Source organism: Eufriesea mexicana, unplaced genomic scaffold (assembly GCF_001483705.2).
Source record: "Eufriesea mexicana isolate 0111107269 unplaced genomic scaffold, ASM148370v2 scaffold2818, whole genome shotgun sequence".
In the NCBI taxonomy this organism is placed as follows: domain Eukaryota; kingdom Metazoa; phylum Arthropoda; class Insecta; order Hymenoptera; family Apidae; genus Eufriesea; species Eufriesea mexicana.
Genome location: NW_016910880.1, coordinates 544,954 through 572,802, shown reverse-complemented (window position 1 = coordinate 572,802; position 27,849 = coordinate 544,954). Strand labels below are relative to the sequence as shown.

Here is a 27,849-nt window from a genome sequence, read left to right as displayed (position 1 = left end):
CATATTTCCTTCGGTATATTGCATTACGTGTCCTTGAACAGGTAGATTATGTTGAATTTCATTTAACCCGTATTCAAAAAAAGAAGTAGCAGAAATAATATTTTCAAAACATTATACGTTTCAAAATATTGTCCATTTAACGCAACATTAAAGCAATGTATGTACCGATCACTAATGCTTATATACAGCACCGCGATCACTCAATTTATCGGGTGATTTCAACGCTAGGATGTGCAGCAAAACTGTATACGTTGCTCTAATGAAATATTTAACACGTATGTCTAATAGACACATCAAATTTCATTTTTACATAAATGCATACGATTTTCCAATAAATACGAAACAAAGATGTATAAACAACAAATTTGGAGTAAATTTACGCTATTTAATACATATAAAATAGATCTTTACATTATATTATATAGCAACAATTAATTGTGTACACATTCGATATATTAAAAATATGTTTCTGTAATTATTTTGGCGATTAATTATTTATTTGAAACATACCTTATCTACATTTCGTTTACACTTCTTTCCACGTTGTTTATTTCATGGCATAGATTACATTTCGTACTATTCAAACGGCAGTGAATCTGAGATTTGTTCTACCTTTAACCCTCGTTGCATCTTTCCCAAAGAGGTCGTGTTCGTTGAACAGGAGCAGTGGTGTATTCATATAAATAAGTCAACGTGTGCAACGGTGAAGGCATTATATTGCACTCTTATTTTGAATGCAATAACAAATTATGTTATACGGAATGAATATCTATTTTTCATCTTATTCTCCATATTTACATAGTTTTAATAAATTGTTTTCTTTTGCTTCACGAGCTCGATATTGGAAAGTATTTTTAGTTTGTTCTATAAAACCCTATGATAGACTTTCTCAATATAACGAAGTCACGCACATATCTGTATACGAGAAAAGTGTAAAGGGTTGAAGATGACGTAACATATTCTGTTAGCCTTATTAAATTTGTCGTTTCAACATTAGTCATCAGCTCTTAATAATATAATCTTATCTATTGTGTAATATGAATCTTGTTATATTATAGTATATTGTTAAATATCGATATCATAAGGTATTTACTTGTACACTGTGATTATGGCATTCTGGTCAGCAAAGCGACAAATTAGGATAGACAGTGAACACCCTTTTCATTACGATTCGTTCTTCCCCAGCTTTACTCATAGAAACAGTCTGCTAAAGAACTAAGGGTGCAATAATGTGTTCACTCTTTTGGAACATCGATTTGTTAAGTCTGAGAAAATTTCCAATAACCCCTTTATTGTATTTTCAGAATATATAGTGTAATAAAAGAACATACGCATTAATAAAATAGATCTTAAATGTGCAATATATCCTTTTAAATAATCATAAAATATTATTATATGACTGAAATAATATAGCTGGTACTATTTCTGTTATATTCACTTCAAATATATTTCGAAGGGAATTTCTTATGGCAGATTTAGGTTTCGGGGGTTGTTCTTAGTATATTAGAGCCTACCTAGTCCTCAGCACAGGTGTTTAGGATTAATCCAAGACACGCCTACGAATGACTCACTATACAAAACTTCGTATTCTTTTTTTCTTTTCATAGCGCGAAAGGGTGCCGGGTTTAAACCAGTACCTGATGGATGGTTTTATAAAACCAGTAAAATTTTTAATTAATCCGCTTGTACAATAGCTCTATCATACTATTTTTGTACCAAGGTTACAAATGTTTTATGATTAATGAAAAATGCCTACGTTCTTATAAGTTCTGTTTGTAACTGATTAAACAAAAAGCTTTTTGCGTATAAAATTATAAAACACATTTAGATTTGAATGAAATCTTTTATCTTTCCTTTCATACAAATTTCTTATTTCGAATTATATAATTTCTTAAACCATTAACTAAAAATGTAAGTACGATTAGGTTTGGAATTTGCACGAAAAATAAAACCACGGTTGGTATGTGACGGTCACATACCACGCCTCTTACTATCATTCCATTGAACCCAACCTCCCCATGTTATGCCAAAGGTGATTTCTTATTTGTCTTTTCTCTTTTTCGTTCGATCTTCACTTTTAGTAACATTGTAACAAGTGACATTATTTCTTAGTAATGTACTTGTGCATGCAATAATTAGGAAAAAATATATTTTCAGTTAAAACAACGTTGATAAAGATTTCTAGCTATAAGTTGTATCGCTTACACGTCATAAATTTTGTTATAGAATTGGAATACAAAACAATAAGCAATCATGCGTACCCCTGCTGAGACAGAGACACTGTCTCAACCTGAGATGTACAAATTTGAATCTCAGGAGACGGAAGCATCATCGGGTGTTAATCAAGTAGTTTTATCACCTTCTCATCCGGAAGCACACATATTTACTAATAGGTAAAATATGAAATTTTTACAGTATTAAATATAATATAGGTATAATATGAATATGTAATATTTATAAAAATACATTCAAAATAATATGCTTTATTGTATTAAATTACGCGCGTATAGATACGCATGCGTACTTATAATTGACCACTATAGGAACCGCCTCAGTATCATTATTCAAAATTGGAATATTTTAATTATCACGAAATAACTTAAGTGTATGATGTCAATTCCGATAATATTTTAATTGTATATTTTTATAGCGTAAAAGACATAGAGCAATCATATCCTGTTTAGCATTACCAGATTATAAAGACTAATTATGAACAATACCGCATAATCGTCGCGCGTCATATAGAAGCAAACGGTAAATGCGGCCCTCTACCGACTAACTTGTTAGTTTACGATATGTCTCGTGCTCATACGTATCGTGTATAGTTTCATCGTACTTATTTTTTGTTTATCGCGAAAACGTTCGATCAGTGGCATGATTTTGTGACACTTTCTCTCAGTACATGGGACAAGGGTGCTATATCCATATGCTACTCGTGGTACGATGGTATTTACACGGTTTTTCCTCCGGAAGATACAGAACGACGATGCGGCCGTTCCAAACAACGTCGGTACGAGGAGGTGAGCACGAAGGCCAAGTCGTCGGAATGCGCTTCCGATAACGGCACCATCGTTGACGGCTTCGATCTTGTCCCCGCACTAACACATTCATATAAACTCGTATTGGCAATCTTTTAAATTTATCAGATATTTTATTTAGTTAATGATTTGTATATTCGTGTTGCTTTTATGTCTTTCCAGTTTTGTTAAATATAAATTTATTACGCAATTCAAGCACCTTCAACAAATACGAAATATTATCACTAACTAATGTAACAAAAGATGCATAATACATTTCTAAGTAAAGTACATTATAGATACTAATATTTGCACTTATCGTATCATGTTACAACAACCACTTGACTCGCGTTTACGACTTATATTCACAGGTTATATGTTTGACAGGTGTACAAATCATATAGAAAAATCATGCCAATGATTAACGTATAGTTCCTATATAACATTATTAATGTTACTTGTATTAATTAGATTTCATAATGTTTTAACATAACAATCTATTTAATATATATCCACGTTAATTTGCATGTAGTAAATCGTTTTAGTCATAACATATTACGAAAATTTTAATTAATATGTTTCTTTATCCAAAATGATTTCATATATCTTAATTTTTATGATGAAATTGTTCAGATACTTAGAAATGTTAAATTATTCTATAATACATAACTATTATATATTTGTCAACAATATAATTCGACATAATAATGAAGTAGTATAATCAACTAACTTATTTCATTGTAGTAAGGTTAAAATTTCAATCCAAACAATCTCTTTTAATTTTAATAATAAATATCATCATTAATTAACAAAATTTAATTAATGTAAATTAGTAAATTAATAAAAATTACAAAAATTTGTATTCACCATGAGTTCATTTTCATTAATATAATGAAACATTACTTTTATAATGAAATTTTCAAACAAAGATAATGAATATGAAATAAGGTAATAAATATAAAAAGTAGAAACGTATTTTATAGCGTTTTATTAATAATAGTTTATTAATAATATAATACAATTTTTAATATTATAAACTTAATTAAAATTTTAATTAAAGAAATACATTTATGTATGGGATTGACTATTATTTCTAGAATATAAAACTTTTAGCATATACCATAAGATGCAATAGAATGAATGTAGATACGCTATTGATCATAGATGATGACATATGGGGTAAATTTTCATTAACATGTCATGCTTTTCATATTATTCTTTTGCTTATGCATAAAACAGTTGTATATAATCTTAAAAGTTTCATTCAAGATTAAGTTAATAACTTTCAAAAAGTTTACAAAACATAGTTTTTATTAATAATTCGGTATAATTTCTAATATTTAATATTTCTAAACAATATAATGTATCCTCGTAACTGTTTTATTACATATCTTGCATTTGCTACATGATACTTATTGAACAAAAGTAAAATAGTAATTATCATAATATTATCTTTAATGTCTTTGAATGTTGGATAATGAAAAAGAGAAAAATATTCTTCTATATCTCTTTTATAATGTTTGAGCTTAAAGATTAAGTTTTTCAATATCTTTAATTATTTATTTTAGCATGTTATGTATTCAAGAAGAATTAGGTCAGTTGAGTGGAATTGCAGGAGGTCCTATTATCACTGATCCACGTGATGCTCAATTGCCTAATAACAATCATAGCAATTCAGAAAGCAATAGTAACTCTAGTGAAATTGCAACAAAATGCACTCCAGGTTCTGGAACTTTAGATGCACAGAGATCAAGCTGGGTGGAGGGTATATTAGGTTGTATGCGTCCAGTTTGGACTATGCTTTCAAAAGCAGCTGTAAATGAAAAAATTAAAGGACATCAAAGTAAGTGATCACTTACATTTAATATTAAGTTCTTTATCTAAAATAAATATTATATTCTTTATAATATTATTTATAAAATTACAAAAAATTATTTTAGCGGATGATTGGGAAATACCATTTGAATCAATTAGTGAGCTTCAGTGGCTTGGATCTGGAGCTCAAGGAGCAGTATTTAGTGGTAAATTGAATAAAGAAGTTGTAGCTGTAAAAAAGGTGCGAGAGCCGCGTGAAACCGATATACGACACTTAAGAAAGTTGAATCATCCAAATATTGTACAATTTAAGTAAGTTTCAAACTGTATTATATGTATATAAAATGACATAAAAGTAAAAATTTCTATATTCTTTCAGAGGTGTTTGTACACAAGCACCATGTTACTGTATTATAATGGAATTTTGTCCATATGGACCATTATATGACCTTCTTAGAGCTGGAGAGCCAGTTCCACCTCCTAGATTAGTATCATGGTCAAAACAAATTGCTGCTGGAATGGCCTATCTTCATGCACATAAAATTATACATAGAGATCTTAAAAGTCCAAAGTATGTTATTCAATTTATTATAAAATTTATATATATTTTGAAACTTATACATTTATTTACTTAATGCAATAAATATACCTACATATGCATACATCTTTTAAATATTGTCTATGGTTTCAGTGTATTAATAGGACAAGGAGAAGTTGTGAAAATTAGTGATTTTGGGACTAGTAGAGAATGGAATGAAATTAGTACAAGAATGAGCTTTGCTGGTACAGTTGCCTGGATGGCTCCAGAAATCATCCGAAACGAACCTTGTTCTGAAAAAGTAGATATATGGTCCTATGGTGTGGTATTATGGGAACTTTTAAGTGGAGAAATACCTTATAAAGACGTGGATTCTTCTGCAATTATCTGGGGGGTGGGCAATAATTCTCTTCATTTACCGATTCCTGCAAGTTGTCCAGAAGGTTATAGGTTACTTGTAAAACAATGTTGGGCTGCAAAACCACGTAACAGACCTTCCTTTAAGCATATTGAAATTCACCTTGGTATTGCAGCAGTTGAAGTACTATGTACAAAACCGGATGATTACTTTAAGACGCAGGTAAAATAACGAATTTTGAAGATAAAGGATAGAAGATACTTAAACATTAAAATATTTCATACTTTTTATAATTACAGCAATCTTGGAAAAAAGAAATTAGGGATCACATGAAACAAATGCAAACAAATAGTTGTAGCAGTCCAAGATTTGAAGCTGATCTCATTCGACGACGTGAGGATGAATTAAGACATGCTCAAGATATTCGAGAACATTATGAACGTAAACTTGAACGTACCAATAATTTGTACTTAGAATTAAGCGCTGTTTTATTACAGTTGGAACAGCGTGAACGAGATGTTATTAAGTAAGTAATAGACTAAAAAGTGAAGTGATTAATGATATATAATTATTATTTTGTTTTTTATCTTTCAGACGAGAACAACAAAATGGGTATAAGCAATGTAAGAAACGTCTTGTGCACCCCCTTTTAAAAGCTCAAGAAAGACTTCATCGTAGACGTAATCCTCAATTTTCAACATCATCTACTCCAACAACACCACCATCTCCAACAAATTGTCCACAAAGTCCTGTAAAAGCAACTATGTATACCCAACTAAATGAATCTAACCAACCGGAAACAGTTTTAGCCCCTAATAATAGCTTTAAACAACGCAAATATAGGCACCGTAGAGTAGGATCTGGCTGTGGTGTAAACTCTAGCCCACGTTCGAGCCCTCATCGTGAGAGGAAGGTGTGTGTTTAATGTCATGATATATAGTTAATTATTGTTTGTATTTATTTTTATGGTTTTTTCTTTTTTTTAGAGCACAGAAGTATGTGCACGATTTGTTGATAATCAAACACAAACAGATATAATGGATATCAACGAAACTGATTTTAATCCCGTTGGACATACAACAATTTCATCAACAGAAAAGCTTTCTGTAAATAGCCTTAATAAACACTCATTAAATAAACAAACATCGGAATGTTTAAATGGAAACTCAATTTTATCTGAAGCTCATTATAGAATGCAATCTAGTCCTTGCTCCAGTCCTGAACCTTCAAATGAAAATCGTGCAAATGGAAATGAACGTCTAAAGGATTGTAGTGATGATGATAATTTAGAGACACTTGGCCGAAAAGTTAGTGAAATTATTAATGCCAATCGTCTTATTTCTCCCATAGATAATGGAAATTGTGACGACGTGATGCAACACAGGTAAAACATATTTTATATATATATATATGGACATGTAATATTAAATCATAATGATTAAAAATAACAGATAATAATCAATTTCAGAGGTAAAGAAGAATCTGTAAAATTGTCTGGTCATTTCTGTGGAATTACTGCGAACGGTACTAATACACCACAAGAACAATCGGAAATTAAAACCCGACCATGCTCTGAAAGTATGGATACTCTATGCGATCATGAAGATGATGCATGTGAAGAAAGCTGGTCAGATGAAGAAGGCGAAGATCCAAGTTATACATATAATTATTCTCTTAGAAGAAGAAGGTATTATTTTTAACAAAAGTTATAAAGATTAGATTAATTTATTGATCTAATTTAATAAATTTATTTTAAAGTATTGCAAGGAGACCAATTGGTCCTGGATGTAGATTAAGAAGATTTAAACATGCAACAGTACGAATAGAAGGGGTATTAGCTTCAGATGAGGAAAATACTTCTGAATATTCACATCCTCCGTCCAGTCAATCCTCTACATTAGAAAGTAATCCCGATGTGCAAAGAGTATTTCGTAGTATTCATTATTCTCATAAGGTAAATTAAAATAATTTTTATTTTATTTAATAGTTTATGATATGTATATAATGTTTTTGTTTTTATTCAGAGGAAAGAAATAGATGATGTTTCTGATACATCAAGTCAATCAGAAACAGATGAAGTCAGTGAGATTACAATTGCATCTCAACCAGTAGGTGCAAATTTAAAAATAGAAAGTAGCGTATAGATCAACAGGATTTTTATATCTCATTTACGAGTGATATATTGTAAGTACCTAACAGCCAGTGCATTTTTGTAGCGTATGCTCTTATCCTGTGTTAAATATTGTAGATATTTATCGATTTAAGATATATGTTAGATATATATGTACATTAATTTTATGCATTATTTATCAATGAAATATTACATTAATATTACGAAAATATTAGACAGTTGTTGAAAAAAATTTATGGAATTACATTCTAAAACAGAACTAAAATTTAAATTACTTTTCTTAAAATTTATTATCCATGTTCAGTAATTGAATTAATTTAATGAAAGTGTATCTTCTATCATTATTTATGATAATAATTTACATTACGCTAATTTGCAAAACGAATATTCAAATAAATAACTACTTTTTCTAGGAAAAATATGAAATGTAGGTTGATGATATTTTCAGCAGAGATGAAAATTTACGAAAACATGTTTAGTAACATGTTACTATATAGTATTATTTGTAAATATATGGACCTCATGCTTTCGTATGAAAGAGAAAAAAATCATTACTTTAAAAAATTCATTCCATTATCTTTTACTTATTTTTTATAGTTCTTTTTAATAAACATAGAATATTCAGCTAAATATAAATTTATTACCAATCATATATTGCATTTATTTCATATTACTAATAAAAAAATATTCAATTAGTGTTGAATCAATCATTCCTACAATAAATGCCACATTAGTTGTTGATTTCATTAATTCGTATGTATAAATGAAATCTACCATAGTGTAGAGACCAATTAGAAGAAACAGTAAATTCATATATTACATGATATTTACAAAGAGATTTGTATATAAATACAATGAAGTAAAATAATAAATGTTGCATTAGGAAAATATACTTTCAAAAATGATGTAGAAAATATATAATGGAATGACAATTATTAAATAAATTTTACAACATAAGTGCCTATGGCAATTTTCATAAAATACACCAAATAATGATTATTAAAGTAAAATAAAAAAAAATTTAATTGTCATGTGCAATACAAAGCAACTAAAATTTGCAATTGAAAATAAAATTATACCAGTACAATAATTTTTCATTTCAATGAATATTCTGCTATTCTGATAAAATTAAATTTCAAGAAATATGAGATATTGTGTTAAGACTATTTTATTGTAACAAAGTCATTAAATATTTTTGATGCACTAAAATTTTTACCAGTAATCTTACTACAGAGTACATTAAAGAACTTTTATAACAAATTTTATTGTTTCATTTCTCAGTTAAAAAATGAAAACAATCTAATTTAATGACTATGTTTAAAAAAATAATTAGCATAAGTAGTATTATAATATAGTTAAAGCAGTGCAGGTTGTCTGAGTTTCAAACTGAAACTCAACAATAGTATTGGACTGTATGTAAAAGTCATACTCATACTTTCAAATTACTAACAATAAGTATCATAAATAACGTGCAAATTTAGACGATATTGTTAACTCAATTGTCCAAAGTACTGTTCTGCATCCATCTATTGTACCTGCTTTGAAACTCAAATTGCCTTAATGACAATTACTATACATTGTAAATATAGACAATACAATACAAACTTAAGAAAATAGCAACTAAGATATGGTATAATATTTTGATGTGCTCATTTGGACAAAGTAATTAATAAGATATACAAAGATGTACTTTATAATAATCATACATATTGTATCTATTATATTTATGCGAGTAGTTGCATAAATTGTTCCTTCTTGTGCAGTGGCAGCTAAACTGACTAGTTCTATTATTCTTTAATAATAGAAGCAGTACACAAAATTTGTGTTCTAAACAAATAAAGTTGATTTACAATAATTATTATATTTATTTCAATTACAAACCTCGACAATATTGTTCACATTGATCATTATCTTGGTCTTACTAGAACAAAATTAAATTACCTTTTAATAGATTATAGAGGTATTAATCATTTATATTCACTAATATATAGTAACGAAATACATTATTTAAATCTTTTATTTAATTAAAAAGTAATTGAGTATAAAGAAAATTGATAATATATATTATGATTGTAGTTTACATATAAGTATATTAACTTACTAAAATACAATAAATATTTGCACAGCCTACTTTTAGTAACAAAGTATACACATTATTATGGTAAAAAAATCTTACTAGCAAGAAATATTGTTATAAATACATACAAACAATTAAATATTTGAAATATTTAGTTACTTGCTTATAATAATAATTCAAGAAATATATACTTAACATAATTTAAAATAAATTTATTTCTGTAATATTAATACTACTTTAATATACATTTAGCATAGAACATTTATTTGAATAAATCGCTTTATGCTTATGGAGTTGGTAATTGTAACTTTTTTTTTATTCTATTATTGAATATGTAAAAGTCTGTTTAGATACTGCAATTTTTATATATTTTTATCACTTTTTACTTGTTTATAAATTTTAATAAATTACATATATACAGTTTAATGAGAAACAAACATTAAGTATGGACATCAGATTTTCAGCATTATCAAATATAATAAGAAATCTAAATTTATCTATATTTCTTAATATACATGCAGTGTTTCTTAAATATTATAATATTTAAATACAATATTAAGTTTAAACCAAAGTAAATAACTTCAAATTTAATAACAAAGTAAATAAGAAAAATTGATTAAAATTGTTTAAAGAGAATTTAGTAAAACTCTTTTTGGTAAAAAATACAAATTCAAACATTTTTTACTTTTATTAAATTGTTCATTAATAATAGAATAAAAAATAATATATAATACACTAAATCTTATAAGTTTACCAGTAAAATGAATTGTGCAAAAATTCAGCAGTTGATTTATACAATGATGAAGCACTTTGTCTTAACCCGGTCAGTAATGATACAACTCCTTCTTTTCCATCTTCTTGTTCATCTTCTTCAGGTAAGTAATCTGGCATATCTTCTGTATCTCCATTATTTCCTGTATGAATCTTTACATAGTAATATATATTATTAATAAAATATCACAAGTTGCTTTATTTATAAAATTTTTTAATTCACCACATGTAAATATTTACCAACTTAACAAGATATTCTTGATTGAATTTGTTTCTTGTTACTAATCTTGCTTCCATATTCTCTGAATTTTTGTGAATAGCTTCTGCAATTTGTTTTGCAGTGACATAACTTAAAGTACGCATTGTAACACGCTGATGTTCTACATCAACAACAAGAGAAACTAATCCATTGATTCTTATTAGTATTGCCTCTAATTCTGCACGAGTTTCCTATTTTATATATAATTTACTATCAGATATTAAATAAACAAACATTTATTTAGTATGCCCAACACATATATTATTTATATTTACCGGTAATAAACCTTGAATATGTAACACGATTACATGAGTTTTTAACTTTTTAGGCTCTATAACTCTTCGACATCTACTTCGCAAATTATATATTGGTGGTTTCATTCTTTCTATATCATCTTTTATACATTGTGCTCGTTTAGAGATCTTTGGTTCATCTACATTATACTTATTTATAATTGCATCTAAGGCTTCGCGAACTCCAAAAGTAGAGGTTATATGTACATAATTATCAACATTTTTAACAAATAATTCCAGAATATCTAAACTCAAATTAACAATCTCTAAATCGGGTATTTCTAAAACGTATGCTACATATGACAAAACTGTTTTATCCTACAATTAAAAAATTGTTATTAAGAAAAAGCATAAATAAGTTTCAAAATGTTTCTTACCTTCAAGATCGTGTCATGATTTGCAAAATCATTTGCCAATTTTTTATACGTTTCGAGAGTAATTTTCAATTCTTTTGGATCTAAAGATTCGTCCACGTCCATTATCTAAAAGCGTAATGTTGACATTATTTTGCTCTTGCACCAATTTATCAAAATAATAAAGTGTTGTGTATCATTACTTATGATTATGTACTTTCATCGACATTAGTAGGCATTAAAATATGAGAGAAATTTCGTCAATATTTGTATTCTTTGAATAATTAATAATTATAACACAAGTTTCGCGGTAGTCGAATACGTTTACCCAACTAACAAGACAAATTTCAAAGAATAGATTTTAAATCGTTTATTATGTTGAACTTTGTAAGTTTACTACGACTAAACTATATTTTGTATAATGTTAAATTAGAAATATGTAATTTAATTTTTATTTGTTTACAATTTTTAAAAAGACTCTGCTACATTTATATAACATATAATCAATACAACAAAAAACATTGAAATATAATTTTTATACGTAACAAAAAGATGTATACTTTGTATAATAGGAAAGTTTTTTTTTATTTTAATAAATAGACTAAATGCATACACTTAACATATGTGTAAATTCTATATGCAAATACGCATGTACACAAGTTGTGTATATACATAATCATATGTGCTCATAAAAACGTATAATACACATATGTATTTCAAATACATGTTCAGTTTTACCCTACGTAGTAATAACAGTAACACTCATGTTACAACCAGCTATTTCGATGACGCGCATATTGTAATACAGTAGCGAAGCTAGTGTCCGTATGACGTACTAAAATAAGATGGCCGACATTCACTCTACCAGCTACCAACAGCATAACACCCGTATTACCTTTTTAATGAACTTCTTTCTTACTTTACACAATCAAATATTTTAGACATTCATTAGTGTTATTCTAAGTACTGGTAGAAAAAATTGATGTAATATACAATATCGGACGCATATTGAAGATAATAGGGAAGTTAAATTAAGCAATACGTAAAGTAAGAACATACATCTGACGTATTTTCAGATATACACGTACAGGTGATTGTTCGTACAGAGTGCTAGTGTAAAGTGTATATTAATTGTTAAAACAATGGAATACGTACTGATAAAAGACATACGGCCGGGTCAGAAAAACATTAACGTAGTGTTTATTGTTCTGGAAGTTGGTCATCCTACTATCACCAAAGAAAACCGCGAAGTTCGAACGTTTAAAGTGGCAGACAGTACAGCATGCATGAATGTTTCAATTTGGGACGAACCTGGTCAGCTTCTAGTTCCAGGTGACATTGTAAGATTAACAAAAGGTTATGCATCTGTTTGGAGACAATGTTTAACATTATATTCAGGAAAAAATGGGGACATACAAAAAATCGGAGAATTTTGTATGGTAATAAATGAACAATTGAACATGAGTGAACCAAATCCTGCTTTAGCACAACAACTGATTAATCAAAGTGGATCTGGTCCACCTGGCAGTAATGTTAATAATAGCATTACTAACAATGGAAACACAAATAATATTGCTGGTCAACCTGGAAGGCAACCATTAGTATGTTATTGTCAAATTTATTCATATCTTTGAATTAAATGTTGATAATACATTTATTTTTTGATCTATAAATAATTAATTACTTTTTGTACTTTTATTAATAGTAAAATTAATTTGTCTTATTGTAGGCAATTCAGAGTAATTCAACAACACCTACTAGTGGTACATCTGGTAGTTCTACAACAGCAAAGAGTGGAAATAGTAATAATAGTAGTAGTGGTGGAAATAGTGGTAATACTTCAGGACTCCCAGGAGGATCTGCAAGATATTCTGGTGATTCAACTGCGAAAACAACTGTTACAACAAAAACTAATTCTCGTGGTCGTGGGGGATACAGAAATGGTGGGCGCAGTGACCGTAGATAACATATGAATAAGAAGCGACTAATTATATATGTGTAATAAAAATATGCAATTGATTACATTTAGGTCATCTGTAATATACTGTTTTTCTAATAATCCTGTATATGTGTATTCATGAATTAATGTATACGATAAAGTTTCGTTAGAATATAATAACATGAATTGAAGACAATCCAATTAAATAGCATAGATAAAAAAATATCATCAATAATATACTAATATATTTCTTTGAAATATTTTTGATTTACATGTTTGGAATCTTTATGTCTCATATTTTAAATTTAGGGTTTGTCTTCAAATCATAGTAGAATTATTAAGTATATTTTATTCTGATAAGTGAATGTAATATATATAAAGTATGTAATCTGCATTTAATTAGTAAATAATTTTATTTGCTAATTTTCTAAAATATATTTTATAAAATAAAAAGTAGCTATATATGTACATTTAATTTACACTGAGTAAATCAAGTTGAAGTAATTTCAAAAAGAATTGCATTTTACATAAAATAACATTTAATATAAATATTTATACTTCAATTTTTTATTTGATGTTATTACTCAGTGTAAATATACTCTAAAATAAAATATAGTTAATAACTTTCTATATTTTTGTTAGAAGTGTTAAACAAAAAACAATATTTATATCATTTGTTATTATTTATAACAATTAATTTAATACAATGTATATATTTCGATTCTATTTTTTAATCCATATTTATATAATCTAATACTATAATTGAATTTAATTTTTAGAAAATTAAAATTAATTTCAATTTCTTCAATAACGTAATAATTAAACATTTAATTATTTAAAAATAAAATTGTTTTAAGTACTTGTATTTACTTGAATATCGAAGATTTTAGGAAAACTTTAATGAAAGTTTAAACAGTTCTGCAAATAAGCTTATCACTGCAGAAAATTTAAGACTGATAAGAAAATTTAAAAAATAATATTTATCTAATTGCAGTGTACTACGCTTCTGTCTTTCTACTGTAATTTTTAGGTTATGTTTATACATGGCTTCACGTTTATGTCGTATGTCACATCGAAGTAAGTGATAACGATATGTATTTTAATTTCTTTTTCTTTTCAATATTCTCATTCGTGATTGTGAATACATGTAAATTGACAAGAATCTACATGTTATGAATTTACAGAATGAATCTGAAAATTCTGTTTTCATCGTTGTACGATTGTTCCTATCATTGAACATATAATTTGATAACAGATGTTTAACAATAAACATACAGCAATTTATAACTACTTTTTATGCATTTAATAAACTATAATAAGGTATGTTTAACATATTTATAACAATATTTAATTATATTTTGCTACATTACATAATGTTATCATAAATCATAAATTTTTATCAAAAAATATTATTGAATTATACATAAATATTATTACATACATAATAATAATAATGATAATGATGATGATGATGATGATAATAATAATAATAATAATAATAATAATAATAATAATAATTAATACTTAAATGTTACTGAAACTAACACAAAATATGAACAATAAATAGGAATAGTACTTTTTAAATGCTAATATTATTAATTTTTTCTTATGTTTAACTATTATGTAGTTTATTTATTCCATTATGCACTATGTAGTAAATGAATTTATTATTATTTTACTCTCAAAAATATGTATATAGTATTACAATTAATATTATAAACTTATACTTACAGAATATTTTTTCTTAAAATATGACAAGATCACATGTAAAATATCAAATTGCAAAAGATACAGATGATACATCAGATTATTTTGTACAACCTGTACAAGAATTTTTAAATGTATCAAAGAAAGAAATACCTCTTTGGAAAAAAGCTTCTCAAACTATCATATTAATTCTTTGTTACTTCGTCTCATCTGTGGGTTTAACATTTTATCTAAAATGGCTTTATAACACATATGTAAGTACAAAAATTTATAATTTATAAAAATTTGTTATTTGTTTTTATTTTAAATATATATATATTTTTTAGGGATTTCATTTTCCACTTATTGTGGTAATATGTCATTTATTAATAAAATTTTTATTATCTGCTTTAATAAGATGTATCAAAACATGTTGGAAAAAACAACAGCAATTAAAACTTCCTTTGCAAAATATAATAGCAATGGTTATGCCAGTTAGCATAGCTAGTGGTCTTGATGTTGGTCTATCAAATTGGGCAATTTCATTAATTACTATGTCACTGTATGTATTTTACTAGCTTGCACTGAGAATAAAATGAAATATACTTATTTTTATATAATAATGTTAATGGATTATATTATTTAGATATACTATGACAAAATCAACTTCTGTTGTCTTTATTCTTGGTTTTGCTCTTTTCTTGAAATTAGAGAAAAAGGTAATAATATTAACTTTTTATATGAATATTTAAAATATGATACATTAAAGAAATAATTTTGTTATAGTCTTGGTCATTAACATGTATTGTAGTAATGATATCAGGAGGCTTATTTATGTTTACCTATAAATCGACACAATTTGGAATTTTTGGATTTGTTATTTGCCTCTTAGCATCATTTTCAAGTGGTATTCGATGGACTATGACACAATTAATTATGCAAAAATCTAAACTTGGAATGAAAAGTCCAATTGATATGATGTACTATATGCAGTTATGGATGTTATTACCTATTATACCAGTGATGATGTGGTTTGAAGGTATATATATGTAAAATATTTAACTATTTTTTGTTATAATATTTTTAAATGAAAAGGTCAGAAAATATATATTATTTTTAGGCCCTAGTCTGTATATTAATTTTAAAAATACCGATTGGAATGATGTTCAGGCAATTGCAATGACTACAACTGTTATATTTGGGAGTGCTATTGTAGCTTTTCATATGGAAGTTATGGAGTTTTTAGTTATTACATACACTTCTAGTCTTACACTTTCAATTATTGGCATAATTAAGGTAAATTAAAATATATATTACGTTAAGTTATATAATATTAATATTATATGATTTTATCTAATATTAATTAATTAACTAATTTTATTTGTATAAAATATATTTGTAAATCCTTTTTAGGAAATATGTATCTTAATTTTGGCTGTAGAATGGAAAGGTGATGAAATGAGTGGTCTCAACTTTATAGGATTATTAATGTGCCTTTGTGGAATCATAATTCATACCATCCAAAAAATATTATCAAATAGGAACAAAAAAGCTGAAAATCTGGAATTACAAGCAAATTCTCTTTCAAATAATAATTTAAAAAATGATGAAGGAGTTGATACAAATTTGCCTTTGTTAACTCAAAAATCGACTTCATTGACAAATCTTTTAAATGGAGAATTCAGTTCAGATGAAGATGATACAGTCAAATTTGGTGAGAACTCTACTCAAATATTGTCTAATATATTGCAACGTAGAGAGCAGTAAAGTTTAAACTTTGATATTGGTCTGCAATGATATAAGATTTATTTATTCTGAAAAGTCATGCCATGTTTATGTAGCATTTACTCCATCTTATACATATTTTTATATATGAATTTAATTATTAATTCTACAACCTTTTTAACTTTTAATGAAAATGTTAATAATTATCACAAATATCTTAATTTAAAGATATAATTGATAATTGCATAATTATTTCCATTAAATTAATTTTTTTTATATCATTCCATTGAACAGTTATAAGTTTCTATTTTAACACTTAAAACTATAAAAAGGACAAACAAAATATGTAGTAAAAGATTTAAAAAATTTACTTTATAATTATCATTTACTTTTATTTTATTTGTCTATTATCATACATTTGTTTTTGTTTTTGTAATATTATCTCTCACTACTGGAACAATTTAAATAAGCTGCTGTTTCTTGTGTCTGATATACTTTTCATCATAAGGTAAATAAAAAATGCAACATTGATTAGCATTAGCAAAGTTAAAAATTAAAATAAAAATTTACATAATAACATGCAGCATATAAACACAATATAAATAATGTCAAACAGGATTATGGAATTTAATTAGACGTTAGTAGTAAATTAAATAATGTTATGTATCATACCAAAAAGTAGAACACATTTTTCTTCTCATTTATATTGACTTTAATTGTTAGGTGGTTCTCCTTTAGCAAGTCCACTATGATGAAGATCAAGATCTTCCTTTTCAATATTGCCTCCTCGTAAATTAACACTGTGCCTTGATAACATACGGTGTTTTAATTCATATACTTGTTACATTCATTTATTTACCAATGAGCAAATGCAATTTGCATTGGGTTATCTATTTTCTTAAATAATATAGAAATGCTAGTGGCAGTGCCTAACATGCTGGCTAATGGGACCTGCATTGAGTTTTGCTGAGTAGCAATCTTGATTTTCATAGAAACTTTTCACCCAGCACTTATGTTGTCCTTGAGAATCATGAAGTCAATAAGTACCTTTGTAGCATCATCAAATAGATTTCTAATTTGATTTATTCAGCTTTAAGCAATTGTCAAACCACACATTCCCGATTTGCAGTATCAACTTCTCTGGATGCCTGCCTAGCAATCTCATTTCTGTGACACCTTATTTCTTAACAGATTGCTGTCAAGCCAACTCAACAGTTATCTTTATATATGCACAACTTAGACTCAGTCTATTTTTCGTCTATATAAACAACTTACACGTTGTCCAATTTTGACATAGCGTTTAAGGAGCTATGTCCCTATATATCATTCACTATGACCTTTTATGTTCTTTTTGATTACATACTAGCAATTTACTCTCTATATTCTGTGATGCATTCTTAATAAGTTTTGTTTTAATTAATACACAGATATATGCAACATCTGCATAAGCTCTTAGGTTTACAAATAGTCTATTAATTGAGGAAAATACATTTCTGTAAATTTCCATACCTAACTGTATTAATAACCTTAAACTGGTCAGCAGAAATACCATATGATACAATGTAATCAATATCAATATAATACATTTCTGCAATAATGTCAACTATTATTGTCAGATTTGTCATTTTAGAAAAGCCAGCTTGTTTAATAACTCAGTATAAAAATATAATCTGTTGGCTAGAGTGATGATTCCAAGTCATAGAAGCTGATGACAAATCAATTTTCAAAATAAATACCCTTTAGAATATATTTTAAGCAGAATGCTTACATATTTTGTTATTTACATAATCTTCTAAATTTAAGTAAGCAGTGATGCTTACTATGCTAGTATGAGATTAAATTTCTTAAGTAGGTTCCAGTGAATAAAAATAGTTGCAGTTATTTAAAACCAGCATTATTACTTCATCTATTATATTCTATCTTTGAAAAAACAAAGAATCGTATTTTCATTAAATCTGATTTGTACATATAGGAATTCATCTTCAATAGTTCAATCCATTTCATCAATATGGACATAATACATTTGAGCTGTAGCAAAGCTATCTCTGCTATAGTATTTACAAACATATTGTGTGCAATGTGTGATTTCGATATTGATAAAATAAGACTCTGTGGTGATACAAATCTTATATCATTCTCAGGAACATATAACAATGAACAAGCTATAGGGACAATATCTCCTCCTACAACTCTATACTTTGCAATTACATCATTAAATTACTAAACCAATTTGTAATTTGTTGTTTTGAAGGGTGAACACAAAGTATCTTGATAAGCTTAGTTTTTGTATTATTATGATTTTGCAGTGAATCTTTTTCAGCAGCAGTATTATAACTATTTTATCGTACTTTCTTGTTGCAATATGATCTTCATAGTGTATACCTATCTTATAACCTAACATAAGGCTATGCAGTCTATCATTTATTTATAGTCTGTGTTATTAATTCCTTAACTACAAAGCATAATTATCTTTTACTGTTTAGTAATATTTTTTCAGTTGATTGTATTTATGAAATATACTATTGTATCTAAGCAGCAAAATTTCCAGAAAGCTTAATTATAGACACATAGCATAATAATAGATAATCAATATTGAACCATGCACATTTCATAAATTATTATTAATTGCGGTGAAAGACCAGATTTCAGTAAAAATTTCTCAATCAATTTTTATGTCAAAATTTTTTTTGGTCAACACCATCCTTTTGTAACATACATAAATATACACGTAAAAAAGTACTATTAATCATTTTTTATACAAATAAATCATTTTTGTATATTTAATTGTAATATTATAGAAATTAATTATAAATTCTTAAAGCATTTTTCATTATGTGATATTTATTTGATCTTATAGTATATATGTTGATTTCTATAATAATATTAATGATGTAATTTGTCAAAGAAATTTATTTAATATGTATGTTCTCATATTGAGAATGGTATAATTTTTATTTTATGATCTTAAAGTAATCATAATAAATTTTGCATACATAAGTACGCTATTATGTTATTATTTATTTAGTTCTTAAATAATAAGTGTTATAGAATTTACCTATTGTAAGAAATATTTGATAAGATTATATTTCTATAATTCTGCAGACTATTGAAACATAGTATATATATTCGTATATCTTATATTTATCATTATGGTATACGAGGATAAGATGCAAGAAAATATATATTTAAATATCGTACTTAAAAGTACGATTTACATATACTAAAATTAATTCTTTCATTTCGAAAATTACGAGTTTTATTACAAGTGCATAAAGATATTTCTTTTAAATATTTTAAGTTGATCCGCCGTAAATTCGTCAAACAAACTTACTTTTTATATACAATTATATTGTTTTGACAAAAGGAATAAATATGACATATATGTAATAGATTTGCATAATTACTTTGAAATAGATTAATAAATAATTATTACCTACATAATTTAATAAATAACTTTGTAGACTTATTACTTTGTTTGTTTGATTTGATTAGTCTTTTTAGATTTGGCTTCAATTTTTTCTTCTAGTTTATGAATCAAGTCATTTATTTCCTCCTATTTAAAAAATAAAAATTTATTTCAAATAAAATCATTTGTAAAAGACCTAAGTGAATTTTCTTTTAGTAAAACAAAAAAGAATAGAAAGGAATATATTTACCTCATTATATGTATACATTAGAGTAGTATGTTTTAAAATTTGTTTCTTTCTATTAAATAATTGCAATGCATGTGATAAACAGTAAACACTTTCATCTTGTGAATTATTAACTAATGAGACAAATAAATTAGCTCTGCAAGTTTCACATTCAAAGTCACCATCATCTTCTTTTACTTTTTTCCCCTTTTTTCGTTTTCCACTATCTGGTAAAGGTAATCTTTCTGTATTTGTAAGACCCACTAATTCTAACTGTTTACGATAATTTATTTCTTTTTCACGAATTTTAATTACACTTGGTAAAATCTGCAAATGTAATTATTTTTTATTTTTTATGAAGTTTATATTATTAATAGTAGCTTTAGTAATTACCTGTTTTAATACTTCTATATGAGATCTAGAATCATTAATAATATTAAATAATAATCTTTCAAATGAAAAGATTGATGGTTCACAGCTATCTTGTATATCCTAAAATAATTATTTAAAATTATTTTATCATATTATGAAATTCATAAAATAATTCATGCAGAATAGAAAAATATTCATTTACTTTAAATACTTGTTCTGCAGTTTCTAACCAAGATGGTTGTGCAAAATAAACGCTTTCAGATACTACATAACCAGTGCATATGCTTGATGTAAATGCTTTAGGAAATACAATTATAAACTGTCCTGGTTCTTGTACAGTTTGACATAATGATACTCCATTACTAACTAATAATTCTGGAGGAACCATTGCTGTATCTGATGGTAGCCATATAGTTTTATTTTTACAGTATCGTGGAACCATTTTTGAAAGAGCCTCTCTAAAATTGTTGTTATGTTCATCTGGTATACCATACCAAATTTTTTTAGCACCAGTATGTAAATATTCTATCCAAGGAAGACCGTGAGGATCGCGATACCAACAACATGCGCTAAATAACATGCCGACATGAAGTGTTGGTACTGTCACGCCTATAAATAAAATTAAATTGTTCGTAAAAAAAAAAAAGAACAAGGAAAAAGAAAGAAACATCAACTGACGATTATAATTGGTTTAGCTTATAGAAATTAAAAAAATGTTTCCATACCCATTATAGGACCTAAAGCTCTTAGCACTGATCCAGCATTATTAGTAAGTACTTTAAGATTCCATGGATGTCTTGCAAATGGACTATTTTTAGCAACAGAAAATCCAAAACCGCGTCCACTTGAATCAATGCTCGCAGCATGTACACAAACATGTCGTTTTCTTTCTGCAACATGTTTCCAGAACGCATTTTCAACCTCATCTGCAGAAGCACCTTCAGTTTCGTTTCCAGATCGCTGATTTTCACCAAACCACATACGTTGTGTATTTCGTGCAATACGGTAAAAAGCATTTAATGGCATGTTTCGACCCTGTAAAATCGTGTATTTTCTATAAATTAAAAAGAACTGAAAAATATATAAATATAAGTATGATTTTGGGACTCTTACTTTCACAATACATTCCTCAATTTCTTCAGAGCTATCATCATCTTCATCTTCTTCGTTTTCACTTATTGGTGCATTTTGCCTTTGTAAAGCTCTACTTTCTCTTTTCATCCATTCAGATTCAACCTCATCAAATAACTTGCCTCGTTCCTCTAAGTAGATTATTTTATTAATAAATAACTTTCAAAAATTATATGGATTTTTATGCTATTATACGTTTTACATTTATTTACAAATACCTGGAGATAATGTATCATATGGTAATAAATATTTACAATAGATGTCATCTAATTTGGTTACCCGATCTTGGGCAGATTTTGGTATTTTCATTCCATCAGCTACTTTCTGCCATTTTTTCTTTTCAATAACTTCTTTTAATCCACCTAAACTTTGAACTGTTTGATATAAATGAGGTAAATCAACTTCCATACCACCAATCTGTAGGAGGAGAACATTAGAGATAGTAATAAGTATGAAAGAAAGAAAGAAAAAATCAAATATAGCAAAAAAAAAGAAAAAAATAAAATAGAAAAAAATTCTACCCAAGGTGGATGTGTTAATGTTATGCTTTGTGTAGCTAAATATTTTTTTATAGCCATCATTTCTTTCACATTGGGACCCCATCTATGTAACATACGATGTACATACTGATTGTAAGCAGTAAATCGCATATCATCTGACACTTTGCATTCCGGCTGAAAGAGAAAAAGATGTACTCATATTTTACGAATATAAGCATTTAATTTTGTAAAAATTTTTTGATTAGACTTTACTTTAAAATTAGGTGGTGGTACAACTCTACATATTCCAAATTTCTCTGCAATTGGTCTTATTTTGTCTATATATTCTAAAGGGTCTTGAAAATCTTTTTCACTAGGATGAAATGTTGGAGCTTCAACTAAACGTGCCTCATTATTTTCATCTTTTGCACTTGGAAATGTTACATTATTAGTGGGGGAATAAATTTCAGAACTTTTTTGTTTTGTTTTGATTTGACATCTAAAATTTAAAAAATGCATAAGAATATGTTTAACAAAGGACAAAAGTAATATTCAATATTTCAAATAACAATTGTATTACCTTTTGTATTAAAATTACATTACCTTTTGTATTAAAATTACATTACCTTTTTCCATTCTTATTTGAATCAATTGAGGTTTTTCTTTCTCTAGAAGTTTTTGGGGATTTCTGCAATTTTTCAATTCCTATATTTAGAGTAGTCCCAATATTTTGTTTATTTGTTGTTTGTACTATGTTTTCATTTTTATTTGGAGAAGATAATTGAAGTTCAGAATTAGATACAGTAATATTTGATGCTGTGGATGAAGAAGTAGATGGTACTGAATGATCAGTTGTTACAAGGGTAGAGTTAAGTGGAGTACGAGTTGTAGGCTGAACTGTGCCTACAGGAGGGCAACGTGCAATTGATGATGGAGGTTTGGTAACTAATTTTGCTCTTAGAAGAACTTTCTGATTAGGACCATTTGGCCCTTCAGTACCAAGTTTTACAGCTACTCCTTGAATCAATTGTTGTCCTTGGACTAAATTTGGTCCATTCCTTGTGACAGCTTGTAAAGGTATATAAAATAGTTGACCATCATTCTCATCATCATTTTCATTATTACTCTCAGTCTGAGTAGATATTTCTGTACTTTTCTGTTGATTTGCATCTGCTTGCCCCATTTGTTCTTGTGTTTGTGCATTATCATCAAGGTTTACTTGTACAGCTATTGAAGCACTACAATTTACATTACTCCAAGTTGTTGTCAATTTATCTAATGGTAGAACTTGTATATTAGCTAAAGTTGCAAAATTTTTTGGTAATTCAAATTTGTTCACATTTAATATTGTATTAGATGTACTTTTTATCTCTACTATCTCAGTTTCATTTTTTGGTGGAATATTGTTGGAAATTTCCTTAAATGCTGTAGCTTCATTATTATCTTTTATTATCTTTTCTACATTTTTATTTGTTTCACTCTCAGATTTATTGTTCTCAGATTTATTTGTGTTATTGTCAAACTTATTTGTGTTATTTTCAGATTTCTTTGTATTAGTATCAAATTTGTTGGTATTATTCTCAGGCTTATTTGCATTATTTTCAGTTTTATTTATGTCAGATTCAGATAGATTAAGAGTCACATTTAATTTATTAGGCTCTCGAACTTTACGTCTAAAGGGAGTATTAACAGGGACTTCTGTATCACTTTCAAATGCATAAACACTGCTTTCATTTTCTGGAGAAAATGCATTTGCATTAGGTGTTACTGTTTTACGTTCTTTAACTTTCGGTAAAAATGGTTTCCTTGGTTGGAATATAGTTTTCTTTTCTAATGGTAATTTTTTCTCACTAGAACTATCTATTAAACTTGGATCAGATTTTGATGCAAGGTCACCTTCTTCTCCAGGACTTGAATCTTTATTTGACTTTATATTTCGCCCTTTATTAATATCTTTTAAATTTGTATTATGTTTATTAATATTAATATTAGAAAAGTCATTTTGCTGTTTTATATCAGATTGCAATTCTCCTGCTATAATAGGAGCATATTTATTACATATATGCATACGATCTTTTACATTAGCCTTTTCTGCTAATTTAGAAAGAGTGACATTAACTGGTCTTACCAAATGTTGAATTTTTGTTGAAATTGATAAATGTGATACATCAGCCTTTTTTTCACAAACATCATATTTAAAAGTAGATACATTTTCCATTTCTAACTTACTTTCTTCCTTAGCAAGTGAACTTTCATTCAACCATTTTTCAATTTGTTCAGTTGACATATTTACTTTTTCTTTTCTTACATGTAGTGTTGATAAAGACATATCAATAACATTTGCGGAGGAAATTTCTGTTTTGTGATGAAATTCTTTTTCAGGATTGTTTGTTGATATTTCATAATCTACCCCATGGGATAACGAATTAGGTAATTCTAATTTATCTTTTTCAATTTTCTGAAGATACTGATTATCTGAGATGTTCATCATTGAAGCAGAATTTTTATTTGATAAAAGTTCATTATTTGATAATTCCTTATCTATCTCATTAATACCTTCATTAACTACATTTGAAGTTTGCCCATCTTCTGTTGTAACTGTTTCTAATTTATCATTAGTTTTTTTCGTGGCAAGGAGATTAACATTAACATGTGTTTGACAAGAATTTAATACTTTGGATATTGCTTTCTTTGTAAATCCTCGAAAAGATTCTTCATCATCTGATATTTTTGAAAGATCCATTTTTCCAAAATTTTCATTTGGAGGCTGTTCATTTTTATCTTCAATCCCATGATCGTTATTTTTATTAGCAATTTCTTTTTGCACATTATCATCTTTCTTTCTCTTTAATTTATTAAGTAACATTCCTAACGTTTCTTCGTCAGAATCTGTACTTTCATCCGCTGTATTTTTTATTTCTTTTTGCTTTATTCCATTGCCTTTTTCATGTAATGATTTGTTAGAACTTTGTTCTCGTTTACGTTTCATTACAAATTTTTCTTTATTAAATTTTAGATTACTCTGAACTTGAGATTTTGATTTAATATTTATACTGTTTTGAATCTCTATTCTTGCAGTTACATTCTTAGTAGAAGATCTAAGATATCGACTTACAGGTTTATTTAATTTTCCTAAACTTCGTCTTGTAACAGGTCTTGTGTTACTAGTTCCATTAGAACTCACAGATTCTTCATCACTGTCAATTTCACAATACTTATGAACCCTTATTAATCTTTTACCTTTGAAAGAAATTTTATTAGTTTTTGTTTTATCTAAACGTTTATTTGATGTACTCTGGATAGCAGTAATTTTACCATCTTTATTCTTAGTAGTCGTTTTTGTAACAGGTTGTTTAACTTTAGTTTTAACTTCACTTTCTGCTTGAACAATTTTACGTGTATTTGGTAATTCTGGAAAACTATCCATAGAAACATTATCATCATTCTCTAAATCAGGGCTTACAAGTTTTCGTCCAAGGATTTCCATATATACTGCAGCTGCTTCTTTAGTTTTTCTTGTTGGTCTTCTACTAAGATTTTTTGGAGAAATTGTACCACTATGAGAACGTGTAATTCTTCTCATTTCAGATTTACTTCTTGTACATATATTTTTCTGAACAGTTTTTTGGACTATACGTTTCATCTGTGGTACTGATTTTTCAGAAGGTCCTTCCTCTTCTTCATCAGATGTAGAATCTGAATTTGATGTATCACTGTTCTTTTGTTTCAATATAACCTTTTTCTTTGGTTTAGATGGTACAGACTTAACTTTTGGTGGAGCTTTTTTTGTTTTGTCTGCTAGTACACTACTTCGTAAACCAAGTCTCTTAGTTTCCATTCTTGGTAAAAATTTTCTGGGTGCTAACTTGTTTACAGATTTTAATAACGTTCTTTCTGTACAAGATCTTGTTCTCATAACACATGATGTTTTAAATTTATTCTTTATTCTTTGTTTAGCAAGACGCTGTTCTTGATACTTCTTTTTAAGTGCTTGTACTGTAGATGTTGTGCTTTTAAATGTTGTAATGTTTTTTTGTATTGTATTTGGAACTTTCTTTTTATCAGCAATAACAGGCTTCACTTTGGTAACAGTTTTCTGACTTGGATCTGGCTTTTGATTTTCAGTGGATGTACTAGTTGAAGATGTAATTTTATCTGTTGCTATACGTGCTGGTTTAGGATCTGGCTTTTCTTTTTTACTTCCAACATTAAAAAAATTTAGACTTGGAGGTAAAATTGATGTTCCTACATAAAAAGATGAATTAACCACTAATAGATAAGATATAATTGAACATAATGAAAGTTTCAAAACCTCTAAAGCACAAAAATGTTAAAAAATCTTCTGTATTTGGTCGCTTGTGAGTTATTAATTCTGTTATAACTGTTGGTTTACTTTTTTCTTTATCCTTAATGGGAGTATGTGATGGATTAAAAACTGTTGTTGCACCTTGTGCAAATTTTCTTTGTGCATGTACTTTGGTCCTATAATAAACGATGTATATGTAACAAATACATAATAAACAAAATAACTTTATGATTTTTTTTAATCATTTCTAAAGTGTGATTATTTTGTATACATTTATATAACTTATGACTAATATCATTATCTAAAGGATGTATATTAGCTAATAAATAGTAAATTACTTTTAGGTATATTAAAATGTTATTTACCTTTTTGGAGACTCTGAAAGTGGTTCCATAAGATCCACCAAATCTCCTTCTTTTCTTTTTCTTTTATCATTTCGACTTAATACCATTTTTTAAATTTATTAAACAATACTTCTGCCAGTTAGTAACAAAAAATTTATAAAAATATATTTATTAATATTTAAATAAGCAGGATTAAATTATTACCTGATCAATATCTTCATTTTTACAAAAGCTAAGAAAACAAAGAGCTAAAAAATATTTTAAAACATTACATTATATCAAGTAAGATACGTATTTCATTGTAAATAAAAAATATTTAACACAAAAAAAATTCAATGAAAAAGTATGAAATTAAAAAATGTATGTTTATCTATAACCTTTTAAAGTTTTAAAATATTTTTCATTCAAAGTAGATAATAAGAGTTAATAATGCACACAATCACCTAACATCTGTTCTTCACACTGAACGAACGATTGTTTATTGTGTCAAGCAAGATTAAATACCACGCTCTGATCTATGGTTTAGATATACATAGATATGCGCTATAAAATGATATTGATTTCTTAAGACTTATTCACATTGTATGTCATGCATTGCATTGCATATAGTACGGTTTGCTTTA

The 27,849-nt window shown here is 27.3% G+C and overlaps 4 protein-coding genes across 4 annotated transcripts; 2 read left to right on the top strand and 2 right to left on the bottom strand.

Moving 5' to 3' along the window:
- Positions 1-2,253: 2,253 nt before the first annotated feature.
- On the top strand, positions 2,254-7,872 carry wnd (Mitogen-activated protein kinase kinase kinase 13 wallenda). Its single transcript, XM_017904177.1, has 11 exons — positions 2,254-2,393; positions 4,586-4,860; positions 4,958-5,144; positions 5,212-5,403; positions 5,524-5,950; positions 6,028-6,254; positions 6,323-6,641; positions 6,715-7,112; positions 7,197-7,415; positions 7,487-7,682; positions 7,753-7,872. Exons 1-11 carry the CDS (start codon positions 2,254-2,256, stop codon positions 7,870-7,872), a joined length of 2,700 nt encoding a protein of 899 aa, XP_017759666.1.
- Positions 7,873-10,686: 2,814 nt separating this feature from the next.
- Positions 10,687-11,762, bottom strand: LOC108550431 (uncharacterized). Its single transcript, XM_083287398.1, is given in 4 exon segments — positions 10,687-10,860; positions 10,948-11,157; positions 11,242-11,577; positions 11,637-11,762. Coding segments are annotated over 4 exon segments (846 nt in total).
- Positions 11,763-12,465: 703 nt separating this feature from the next.
- Positions 12,466-17,004, top strand: LOC108550430 (solute carrier family 35 member C2). The gene is made up of 6 exons (XM_017904175.1): positions 12,466-13,213; positions 15,585-15,799; positions 15,884-15,956; positions 16,024-16,276; positions 16,358-16,533; positions 16,651-17,004. Exons 1-6 carry the CDS (start codon positions 12,755-12,757, stop codon positions 17,002-17,004), a joined length of 1,530 nt encoding a protein of 509 aa, XP_017759664.1. The 5' UTR covers positions 12,466-12,754.
- Positions 17,005-20,428: 3,424 nt separating this feature from the next.
- On the bottom strand, positions 20,429-27,740 carry Jarid2 (Jumonji, AT rich interactive domain 2). The gene is made up of 13 exons (XM_017904170.1): positions 27,670-27,740; positions 27,248-27,358; positions 26,889-27,058; positions 23,203-26,821; positions 22,850-23,075; positions 22,619-22,771; positions 22,316-22,514; positions 22,080-22,228; positions 21,692-22,001; positions 21,169-21,575; positions 20,988-21,086; positions 20,619-20,921; positions 20,429-20,515 (listed from the first exon to the last, which is right to left on the bottom strand). The coding sequence occupies exons 2-13, from the start codon at positions 27,331-27,333 to the stop codon at positions 20,429-20,431; spliced, it is 5,808 nt and encodes a 1,935-aa protein (XP_017759659.1). The 5' UTR covers positions 27,334-27,358; positions 27,670-27,740.
- Between the last annotated feature and the right edge of the window lie 109 nt (positions 27,741-27,849).

Coding starts and splice junctions, on each gene's coding strand:
- wnd (XM_017904177.1), top strand. CDS start 2,254: ATGCGTACCCCTGCTGAGACAGAGACACTGTCTCAACCTGAGATGTAC. Junction 2,394..4,585: donor GCACACATATTTACTAATAG/GTAAAATATGAA, acceptor TATTTATTTTAG/CATGTTATGTATTCAAGAAG. Junction 5,404..5,523: donor AGAGATCTTAAAAGTCCAAA/GTATGTTATTCA, acceptor CTATGGTTTCAG/TGTATTAATAGGACAAGGAG.
- LOC108550430 (XM_017904175.1), top strand. CDS start 12,755: ATGGAATACGTACTGATAAAAGACATACGGCCGGGTCAGAAAAACATT. Junction 16,277..16,357: donor AGTGATGATGTGGTTTGAAG/GTATATATATGT, acceptor TATTATTTTTAG/GCCCTAGTCTGTATATTAAT. Junction 16,534..16,650: donor CAATTATTGGCATAATTAAG/GTAAATTAAAAT, acceptor AATCCTTTTTAG/GAAATATGTATCTTAATTTT.
- Jarid2 (XM_017904170.1), bottom strand. CDS start 27,333: ATGGTATTAAGTCGAAATGATAAAAGAAAAAGAAAAGAAGGAGATTTG. Junction 22,229..22,315: donor ATATGATACATTATCTCCAG/GTATTTGTAAAT, acceptor TAATCTACTTAG/AGGAACGAGGCAAGTTATTT. Junction 21,087..21,168: donor CTGCAGAACAAGTATTTAAA/GTAAATGAATAT, acceptor TAATTATTTTAG/GATATACAAGATAGCTGTGA.